The sequence below is a fragment of the Oryzias melastigma genome, linkage group LG5, assembly GCF_002922805.2.
Source record: "Oryzias melastigma strain HK-1 linkage group LG5, ASM292280v2, whole genome shotgun sequence".
NCBI lineage: Eukaryota > Metazoa > Chordata > Actinopteri > Beloniformes > Adrianichthyidae > Oryzias > Oryzias melastigma.
In genome coordinates, this window is record NC_050516.1 from 33,947,776 (window position 1) to 33,959,556 (window position 11,781).

General features: G+C 41.6%; 1 protein-coding gene across 1 annotated transcript in view; it reads right to left on the minus strand.

Annotated features, from left to right (window-relative positions):
• LOC112144609 overlaps positions 1 to 11,781 on the minus strand; it is a 62,396-nt gene that overhangs the window by 20,140 nt on the left and 30,475 nt on the right. The window contains exons 3-7 of the mRNA XM_024269203.2: positions 5,244 to 5,369; positions 4,996 to 5,159; positions 4,774 to 4,861; positions 1,848 to 1,931; positions 1,257 to 1,271 (exon numbers count right to left, since the gene is read on the minus strand). Coding sequence (XP_024124971.1) covers positions 1,257 to 1,271; positions 1,848 to 1,931; positions 4,774 to 4,861; positions 4,996 to 5,159; positions 5,244 to 5,369 — 477 coding nt within the window. The remainder of the gene's footprint in view (positions 1 to 1,256; positions 1,272 to 1,847; positions 1,932 to 4,773; positions 4,862 to 4,995; positions 5,160 to 5,243; positions 5,370 to 11,781) is intronic.

Sequence of the window (11,781 nt, forward strand, 5' to 3'; positions counted from 1 at the left end):
TAACTGTCTGTTTCTCAATGTAAGTCAATGGGACTTTGGCCTTTTTGCAACCCAGTGGTACTTCCTATATGGAACACGGAAGTAGGGCTGTCAGGCGATTAAATTTTTTAATCGTGATTAATCGCATTTGTCCAGAGTTAACTCGCGATTAATCGCATATTAATATGTGACCTTTTTTTTAGGAAAAAAATGTGTGCTTCGTGGAATTTAGCAGTTCTACAGTAATTATGAAAACAAGAATGGCAAAATTAATAGTTTTCATCAGAAATACTTTATTTTGTAACATTGTATTGAGATAAACTTACTTAACAATAAAAGGCTGTAACATAAAATGCCTAACAAAAGCACAAGTGCAAGTGAAGGGCATTTTAAATTCTAAACTTCAATCAACGTTCAGTAAACTAAAATAAAAAACATCAAAAATAACATTTCCATAACACTTTCATGTTTATTTTTTGTCAGGACCAAATCTTTTCCTCCTCTGCTGAACTGCAGTAATAAATGAAATAGAGATTTATCATTTCCAATGAACTTTTGTTTTTTAAAACCTTAAAGACTGAGAAAAGCGGGATACTCTGTGGATAGTTTGACAGTCTGTTACTGCCGCTGCGTTCTCTGGCTACAGCCCGATGCAGCGACGTGTCCAGCAGAGCTCACGCCATGAATATGCCGGCAGACAGACCGCTATGCTGGGGCTGGATCGCGCTTAAACCTCCAGAACATTTAAAATGCCCCCCGGTGCGCTTGCTGTTCGGAATGTCGGGGGTCTGCAGCTCTCGGGACGCGGCGCCGGACGCGAGCTTGTACCACCAGACGTGGTACTGGACGCGAACCGGAGCCGGGTTAGGGTGCAGGAGCTCTCCAGGTCCTAGCGCCGGGCCGGTTCTAGCTAGCAGCTCGGTGGTTGAAGACCCGCCCGTAATCTAGTGAGAGCAGCCGATGAGAGGACGATGAGGGACGCCCGCGCGGTGTGGAAAGGCACGTATGAGAAAATCCCATTGACAAAAAATAATGGACTTATCGCACTATGAGGTCCCCCCATTATATACAGTCTATGGAAAATCCGCGATTAATGCGTCAAAAAAAATGTCGGCGTCAAGCACGTGTCAGATTAATGCGTTTTTAACGCGACAAATCTGACAGCCCTAGTAGGAACTAATCAAATGTAAACTTTTGGCTGTAAACATTATTGTCAATAACAGAGATGAATAAAGGTTCACATCCATTTTAGCTTGTTTTTTAAGTGTTTTACTCACCTTTCTGAAGTTTTCCTGTGAACAACAAAGACAGAAGGTCAGCAATCAAACAAATCTGAACCCATGAATGTTTTCTGCTCAAAGATCAGTCTCTGTGATTTACACTCATACTTCTGCTGGATTTACAGTCATGTTTGTGTAAAGAAGATTCTAGATCTCACCTTCAACCTTTTTTTAAAGATCTTTCTCTGATCTTTCTGTTCCTAATCTAGAACTTTTCTGTTTCAGAAACCAAACAGAGTTATCTCAACGTCTACACTTTGAGTTCAGAACTCATGGATCAGGTTTGTGTTTCCTCTGTAGTTTTGTGTGGAATCATTCAGGTTTCATTAGATGTTTTTGAAATATTCTTCTCATTTTCCATGAATGAGTTGACTTGAATTCAGATTTAACAAACGAGACCTTCATTGAAAGCAGAACGATGTGATTGTGTTCATCTGAACTCTGTGTGTTTACAACAGAGAACCAGTAAAACAACAAGACTGAGGACATTTGCTGCTCTGAATTCATTCCACACAAGAAAAACATTAAAGATCAGATCATTAACACAGATTTACTCAATAAAGAGAAAAATTCTGGAGTTTTTCTTACTTATGTGGAGACACACCAGGACCCCAATGGAAATTAAAAGGATACACAGGACCAGAACAGCCAATGAAATGAAATGTGCTTTATCTGCAATAAAACAGATCACAGTGAACATAATGAATAAACAAATGACTTGTTCTGGGTTTTAGTGTTTGTTGTGATTCTGTAGATTCTTGCAGATGTAGCAGGATGGATTGTTGCAGGTGTGGCTTTTGGGGTAATTGCAGGCAGTGGCCTCTTAGAGGCAGTATATAAAGATCAAGGTGCTCACTGGCCATCATGGGCATCTTCTGGTCCTTGGAACAGCCCATTTCCGGTTGTGGACTTCCGGTTTGCCTTGCAGGTATGAAGCGGTGTCGGGCTGCCTAGGGGAAGATGCCAGCAGGCCTCACATTGCTTCTGTTACTTGTTGTAGCTCTGGATAACCAAACAAACACCAATTCTCCTCTCTTCTATTCTTTATTATTTATTGTATTTAGTTCTCCATGCTTTTGTTGGTGCAGTTCCATTCACATGTTGTTCTTCTTTCCCACTCTCCTCTGGGGAGCGGGAGAGATTTCAGATCCCCGGTGGATCGCCCACGCTCCCACTCTTGGCCGTGGACCACGCCCCCGACACCATCCCGCATCTCTGAGTGATTCCTGCTGGGTCATCTGTCCTCCTTCTCCTGGCCATGGACTGCACTTCTGCTTCATCTTGAGTATGGACTTAATCATCACTCGTCCCTCAGCTTTATCTGAATGAACTCTTTTAGATACGTAGTTGTAGAAGCTAATCCTTCTTTAAAGGCCTCGTGCGGTGAAAATCGTGATTTTTCTTAAACTGCAATAAAACATTAGTATTTATGTCACAAATGAACCCCCGTATAATTATTTTGTCACCCGCGGCCCCGTGCACTCTCTTCAAGCGTTCAAAGATAGCGCGGTCGCTCAGATTTTGGTCAGCCACCGATAAGTAGGCATAGGTCGTGTGACGTCAGTACAGGAACATCCAGCTAGATCCGCTAGTGTTGTGATGACTTTCTGGGCATGGAATTACTTAACATGATAGAATTTGGACTGCTGTGGATTTGGGGATTCGAACGGGATAATGGTGAATAGGAGTGTGGTATTTGGGTGCAGTAATGTGCCGAAGAAGGGGGTCTCCCTTCATGAATTTCCTGTTTCAATAAAGGAGAGGGGCGCTCCCCGGTCAGGGGGAGGCTTTGAGCCCTCCCCGGCCCTCCGGAGGAGGAACGTGGGGGGTGAACGGGCACCTGGCGGGCACGCGCCAGACGGCCAGGGTGAGGCCACTGCGCCGCGCTGAGGGGGGTTTGCAGTTCCAAGGCCCCGGGCCGGGCGAGGGAGGTCGCCCGGCCCGCAGCAGCAGCAGACCCTCGGGGCTCCGTCCGCCTCGGCCCTGGGGGAGGACGACAAAGGACGCTCCGCAGCAGCGGCGGCGCCTTTCCTTTTCCGGTAATGATCCTTCCGCAGGTTCACCTACGGAAACCTTGATACGACTTTTACTTCCTCTAGATAGTCAAGTTTGATCGTCTTCTCGGCGCCATCGCTGTATGAGCTTTCACCATCGTCATCTGAAGCCCCTGTATCCTCAGATGAGGAAACCTCCGGTTCAAACTGGTAGGGCTGTACACCCTCCGAACCCTGTGTCGTTAAAATTCCCGTGTTTGATGAAGGCTCATCACCTTCATCCAAAGAAATATCTGCTAAATCGTGGTCTACGGCGCTTCTCAAACCGTCCGCCATTGTTGTTTACACTCTGGGATCCCTGAAGTGACGTCACGCGCAGCCCCCGCCCATCACCACCTGTCGCCCAAATTTAGAGCTGTGCACGACCATAAAATGATCAATAAAATCGCCCTGGATCATTTTAAGTGAATATTTTTATCAGATTCGTTTTCCAAGTTCCATTGACTTTCTAAACTTAAAAAAAAATTGCCACTGCACGAGGCCTTTAACAGTTCTGGTATCGCCTGTCCATCCTGGGATAGGATCTCTCCTTCATGTGGGAATCCCTAAGGTTTCTTCTTTTTTCCTGACTCAGGTTTTTTTAGGAGTTTTTCCTTATTGGGAGGGAGGGTCTAAGGGCAGGGATAACCTTTTATTTAGTCTGTTTAGTTTTTAACTATTGTTCATATTTTGAAGCCCAATGAGGCAAATTCCTTTGTGATTTTGGGCTATATAAATAAAATTGAATTGAATTGTGTCTGAGCTTGAACAAAGCCCCTGCATTTCGCACGCTCCTATTCTGTTCCTCTCAAGTGACAGTCTGGTGAGTCAGCAGTGCTCGAAGCCTCGCTCGTTCCTGTAAGCTGTCTTTTTTTTTTATTAAATTTTTATTACAAAAGTTCTAAAAATCAATTGGGATCAATTTGACCTTTTTTTTTTTTTTAATAAATATGAAATATGTCCATTTTTTCTGGCACGGAGAAAAGAAAAAATATATAAAGACACCAGCATTTCTCAAAATGGGATTATTTATTTATTTATTTATTTTTTACCTTTTACCTTTAGTAGAAGCCAAATTAGCCAAAAAATCTAGCTCATTGCTGAACTCCTAGCCTAAAATTCCTCAGTAAACTAAATTAGTCAAAAAAGTTAGCCTGTTTCAAAAATAGAAGCTAAATTCTAAATTAGCCTAAAACCCCAGTAAATAACAAATCAGCCCAAAATGCTAGCATGTTGCTAAAACAAAAGCTAAACTCTAAATTAGCCTAAAAACTCAGGTAGATAACAATTAGCCAGAAATGTTAGGATATTACTAAAGTATTTAGTAACCGGAAGTAGGCGGTTCCAAGGACCATAAAATGCCCATGATGGCCAGTAAGCACCTTGATCTTTATATACTGCCTCTAGAGGCCATTGCCTGCAATTACCCTAACAGCCACACCTGCAACAATCCATCCTGCTACACACACATGATGACTCACCATCTAAGAGATGGTTTTTCAGCTTGTTGCTGCTCTCAGAGCTGACAGTATTGTTCAGTCTGCAGATAAAAGTCTTCTCCTTCGTCTTCTAAAGACAAAAGTTCAGAAAGTTTCATTGACGTGAAATATTAACTAAATAAACTAGAACTATGTTTTTCTTTGTTCCAATGTTTCAATCATTTTCAGGAGTTTGAGGTTATATGTCAAACATCTTCTCTGTACCTTTGTGATGGAGAGCTCGCTGCCTTCTTTTACATGGATGTCATCAAGAATCCAGAAAACCTGAACATCTCCCAGATCATCTGTACTGTCAAACACACAGGTGAGGGTACACTGGGTTTCCTCAGAGTTACAGTTAGAAATAATGCTGGGTTTGGGGACTGGAGCTGAAATGACAAAGAAAAATCTTATTTTGGTGAATAAAATAAATTCATCAAAGCAAATTCTTACAAAAACAAACCATAACTTACAGAGAACCTGTAGTCTGATATCAATTAGTATTCTGTTGTTAATCTCTGGGGTGTACAAACCGCTGTGCTCCAGTCTCACTTCATTGATCGTCAGTTCTCCTGTTTCAGTGTTTAAACTGCAGGAATCTGGAAGAAAGACAGATATTTATGTTGAAACGTTTATAATTCGTTTTCTTAGGATCAATTTTTCACATTTTCTTTTTAAGATTTTTAAAAAAGTTACTTTTCCTTTATTCAGCTTTCATTCCATCAAGTTAAAGCAATTCTTACAATCACGTCATACATTAAAAACAGATTCTTTCCATCAAAAAAATAAATAAAAACAAAAATTCTGTGGCAGTCGTGGTGCAGTGGTAGGGCGGTCGACTCCTGATCGGAAGCGAGCGGGTTTGACTCCCGCCTTGCCCGCCCATGTGTCGAAGTGTCCTTGGGCAAGACACTGAACCCTGAATTGCCTCTGGTGGGAGGCAGTGTTAATTTCGTTGACGAAAAATTTTCGTCTTCATCAACGACATTATTCATCCAACGAAAACAAAACGAAAATGAAACAAAAACTCCCGCCCAGACACAAAAACTTTAACTAAATTGATAGACTTTTTCGTCAACGAATAAAAACGACACGAAAATGCTCTTCAAAGACGATATCCAATCAGAGAGCCAATGCAGACCGATCCAATCAGAACACAGAGTCCTGCAGCCACCCGCTAAGACACTATTTCAATGAATTGTGTCTGTGATATAGGTGAAAAATGTCGAATCCAGGTAGAAAAAGAAGAGTAACATAAAAGGACAAATGTTACATTCAACACGACCCTCAACAAGACGTTGTGTGGAGCGACCATCACAGGAAAAAACAAGAAAACCTGAAGCGACGTTTGCAGACAAGCCAGCCCGAAATCCACGCAAAGGTAAACATACAAACACGATTATTTCCAGCGTATTGGGCTGAATCCAAATTATCCCCCTAATGTCAGTAATACGGTTTTGTTTTAGCATGACGTTTGTAAAGTTATAAACCGACGTTGTTGATTATGTCCGAGCGCTAGCAGCCCTTCTTCTTCAGATCAACAACAGTCAACGTTTTAATCTCCAACACCATCACATCTTACATGTAGCAGTCCACCCTTGGAAAACAACTGATAACCTGTGCTGAACATTTGGTCATGTGGAATGCCTTTTTCAAGATTAAAGGCTATTCTTTTACAGCAAGGAAGCCATAAGGTCTCTGAAACTCCTATCCCCATTCGGATGTAAGTCATTAAACCAGCAGGACCCTGACTATTCAAATGCAGAATGGTCTGGCTCACGTCGGCCGTCAACTTCAAAGAATTTTGGTTCCAGGAGACTGACCCCCTGGAGGGTGGAAGCCTTCCTGACAGACACTCTGAATCCTTTGTTTGAACAATGTGACCCTGCATAACTTTTCTTATGTTTTAAAACACAGGACTTTTGTTCACTGGATCTTACATGTAAAACATCTCTCCACAGCCACAAGAAATGTCCTAATATTATTACATGTGTGTAATCAAACCTTTATCCCTAACAGAAGAAGATTCCACAACTATTTTGAGGTTAAAATCTTTGAATTAATCATTGTGTAACCGTCAAAGCTTGGAGAATTGATTTTCTGTGTTTATGTGGACTTTGGGAAGCATTTTATGTGCCACATACAGGATTCACACATACATATAGGGTTTTACAAACTTTTTAATAACTTTGTTTGATAGAAACTCCTTTTGTGGTCAATTCGGCATTAAATATTAAAACACATCCAGAGACCAGAATAAGGTGACGCCCCTGAAATTTGCATAGACAGAGCTCATTGGGACATGCAAATTACCTCCAATCGTAAAACGCCTCAAATCCCCACGGATTGGGCGATTCTGGCCCTGCCTCCCAGTTTGAAAGCACGCGCGCAGAGGCCAGAGCGCTCTCTTGCCATCTCCCTCCTCTCTTGCACCCTTCCTCCATCTTCTTGGCTGCTGCTAAAACAGGCTCAACAACACGCCTCTAAGCTAACTGCTAAGCTAGAAGCCAGAACAGGAGCAGAACAGAAACATCTAAGTTCTTCTAGTCTTAAGATCACGTTTTTTTGCGCGCTTTCTTTTCAACATTTTTGTCTTCCGTTTATTTCATAGACTGATTCCAACTTTTTACCATTTTTGATGCTTTTATTTTGAAACTGATTAGAATGCTAGACCAGTCGATAAGTTTCATTGTCCGGCCAGCTTTGCGACTTATACTTTTTGGTCACAAAACGGAATAGAGAAATCGTTCGACCACCCCAGAAGCTAAGTGACTGAACAGAGCAGAACCAGCAGAACCGCAGGTTCCCTTTCCTTCTACACCTGGCTGCAGATCTCGCCTCCACGGCCCGCCTGAAACATCCAGCCTGGAACGGGATCAACCACCCTTCCTGGCAGAGCAGACCCAGATCCAGACCGCATGGTGAGAAGTCGAACTTCGCTCATACAGTCAACTGCTGGTGGTTAGAACAAAGATTAACTATTTTTGCAAGAGTAACATCTTTGCCCCGTTTTGAATTCCCCCTTTTAAGAATAGCTTATTCTCAGATCAGTAACAACACCCTTTTTATGCACAACACACACTTAATGCATCCACACATTTAGATTTTTCCACCTCAATATTGTGTGTCTTTTCTTCTCATTTACCTATTTCTAGTTATTAGTTAAAGTTATATTCTGTGTTCCACATATGTTGATTGCTTTCCTGCTTTTACGTCCATTATTTGTGCTTGTTTAACCTCATGTTATTCAATAAATATTAAAAAGGACGTTGTTGTTTGATATCATTATTTTCTTCTTTGTGGCAAAGTCACTTCACAGGGTAAAGACACTCACATTAAAATTGAGAGACTGATGAATTGATTACTTTTTTGATTAGAAGTAGCGGCTAATCATTGATGAGTAATATTTCCTTCATTACGAAGGTGGTGCCCCGAGGATAATTTTATTAAATTTCCGTTTAATAAAGTTTATATTTTTCAACCAACTTTGGGATTGAATACTTCATATTCACCCCTTTTCACGCTACATTCTTTTATGGTGCCCCGTGTGAGGCCTCTGCAAAACTTTACCATGGAAAACAGAATTTTGAGATCTTAACTTTATCTCAAAACTAGGAATCCATTTGAGAGGACCAGTTGTGTGTGTGCATAGCATCAACCTTAGTCTGAATGAAATCACTGAGACTTTTCTTTGCCTTCCTTCTTAAGACTGAACAAAATAACTTTAAGTTTGTGCCTCTGTGTAAAAAGCAGTGTTAAAACTTGGAAATCATTTAAGTTGTGCCGCTGGACGAGCAGCGTTAAAACTTGAGAATTGTTGAGGCTGAGCTGATTTCTGCAGAATCTGAACAGTTGTTTATTTGCATGCATCCGCGCTACTCGGCGAGAGCGCTTATTACTTTGAAAGGCCTTGGGAAGATTAGAAGAAATTTAGCGTGTTCCTGTATTTTGGAAATCTGTCCCGAAAGTTCAGATTGGTCCGCCTGCGCAGTCCAGGGGAACAAAAACTGACTTTCAGCATCCCGCGGTGAAGATTAATTTCGGCCGGATCTCACCCTGTAAATGTATTTGCGTGTGGATGTTTCTTTGTTAAGACTCATATGTCTTATGTAAGTGTGTAAATCCACTTTGTTCAGCTGAAGCGGTTTACTAGGAAACTCTTTGGAGTAATTGCATTGTTTGGCTCACAGACACAGATCTGCACCCCCGCCGTGCAGACAGGCCCAAATTCCTATCCTGCTGTGAGCAACCCCCCCTCCTTTTTTCACCTGAGATTGCATTATTTGTGTGTGTTTATGACCACTGCTGAAAAGTTGAAAGAGACGGTGGGTCCTTCAAGGGGTATGGCTAAGCTGTGATGCAATTGGTGTCACTCCACATTTGCATCCGAATCAGAGGCTTCACCCCCCTCTCGCCACTGGCTGGCGTCTATACATATCTGCATGTTGATTCATACATGTTTCTCAGGTTTCAAGTTAATCCATGTTGTTCTTTGATTGTTAACTTAACATAGTTAAACAAACTTTTTCTTTTAGGATTTGAATGAAAACTGGATAAAACTTGTAGGTTTAAAGGTTAAATTTGTGACAAGGAAACCACATAACTGTGAAAGTCAGTTAATTTGCCTTAAACCAGAAAGTCATTTTGAAATCTATCTTAGCCAGACATTATTTTTCTATTAGACTTTTCTGAGATAAACCATAGAAGACATTCAAGCTTTACTGTCAGCTATTTCTGTGTACATTAACTTTACTATGCCCTAATGTAAATACTCTATTTTGTGATCTTGGGTAGCTTTCTGGTTGTATCATCAGGTAGTTTGTGGTTAAAGACGCTGTCTTTGGTTATTAAATTGCATGTTGTACATCCAGAGTTACAAGTCTGAAGCTTGCTTCTGAAACTGTGATAAAGCAGTGGGAATTCAAAGCTACTTCATTTGAATATTCTGGTCCTGTACTGAAAACTGAATTCTCTGTAGGGAGTGACCTCTGTTCACAGAGGTTGACCCTTTTGAAATCAGTTTCAGGAAACGTGGACTGGATTATCATTTTGGAGTCTGCACAGCTTGAGTTCCACAAATCTGCGTCGTCACAATCAGAAAGCGTAGCTATTGATTTGTTAACTTGCAAACCAGTCATTTTGAGATTCACTTTGTTTCAAGCCCAGGAAATCTGGTGGCTTTGCTTAATATCCCCCACTAAAGTTTGAGGAACTCCAGAATTTGTCTTGACAATTGAAAGATCAAAGGAACTTGCTGCAGACCTGTATCTTATCAGTGGAACCAATCTCCTCCCCAGGAAAAGGGGGGTTGAACACTGATAGTGACGTTGGCACGGCGCAGTCCCTCTGTAAACTTCCTTTTGCGTCCTCATTCTCTGGGAGATCAAACGTGGTAACTGATAGAGATCAAATTGCTCTGTGAATTGTTTTAGAGTATTTTGTTAGAACACAGGTATAGTTAATGTGACTGGGATCACCCGATCTCACAGGAGGTGTGCTACACTAGCCTGTCATCCATTGTCCTCACAAAAGTGTCTGCTTTAAGAGCTACACTGAGAATTAATGACAGTTAGACTGAAAACAATCAGAAGAATTGTTTGTGGAACCAGGTCGCATGCTGAGATTAATACTCATAGGCGTACCAACCCCTAGAGGAGACTTGTGTACTGATATTTGGGTGTTAACTAAAAGCTGTTTTGATTGTGTGGTTTATATATCTATAGCCCTATATGTAATCACCATTTAGTAGGCTTTGTTTTTTTTAATAGTCTTTGTAAATAATTGTCTGTGATTGTGAAGGATTGATTTAGTCAATGGCTCATTGACTCCCCCTAGTGGTTTGAAGTGGACATTGCAATAGCCATTTACCAAAAGTGGTTAAGCTAGGTGTCCCAGCTAAGGTCAATAGCTACTGCTAGCTGCTACCGCTAAGAGCTAACGCTAAGGTTAGGCTAAAAGCTAATGCTAAGGGCTAAGCTAAAGGCTAATGCTAAGAGCTAACACTAAGAGCTAGGCTAAAAGCTAATGCTAAGGGCTAAGCTAAGAGCTAACGTTAAGAGTTAGGCTAAAGGCTAATGCCAAGGGCTATCGCTAACAGCTAACCTTTGAGCTAATCTTGATAACCACTACTTTGGCAAATTACACTTTGATCTTCCTGGAAGCTATATTATTCGCTAACAAAGGACAGTCAGGTGAAAATTAGTTTTCCTGTGAAATCATTTGATCTTGTATTGAGCCATTCATTATTTTTTGTGCTGCAAAGCCCTGTGTCAAAACCATCACCTGAGCGTGGTAGTTGGAAAGCTAAGCTAAAGGGGTCCGTTCGTGCTAATTGAGGTTATCCACAAAAGCTGTTGCAAACCTTCCAGCTTTGATTCTTCTGTAGCCACGCCAACCGACCTAAGCATGGCTGACACTGCTTCTGCTAAGGCCTTCAGCCATGAGGACTTTTTTGATGACTTGGAAACTGTTTTGACAGAAATAACCGAAACCATTGTCCCAGGATTTCAAGGCCAGGTTCAAAACCTTGGTGCTTCTGAACTTGAAACCAAGCTTTCTGACCTAGTGGATGAAATCACGATCAGTCCACCAAAAGACAAGGCGTCGAACAAAGCACTTGGTAGGCTAGCCATTTTGCTCACAGCTCGACTCAAAAGTGCTCATGTTCTGTTGAACCAAGCGTTGAATAAACTTGACACAAGCTCGCAGAAAATTTCTCAAACCCAGGAAGAAAATAAGTTTTTGCAGCACCAGCTTGAAATCGTTCATAAACGAGCAGGGGAATCCAAACTTTGTGTCAATGAGTTGACTACGCAGGTCAGCGAGCTAAAGGATGAGAATAGCCAACTGAAGGAAGAGATAGAGGACTTGAAACCCCAGGTCCAGTTTGGTCAGCAAGACCTGACAACAATGCATCTTCAGCTTACTGAGGCTAGAGAAAACCACAAGGGGTCTCAAATAGCACTTCACTGTGCTAAAGAGGATGCAAACGAGTTACAGCAGGAAAATGCT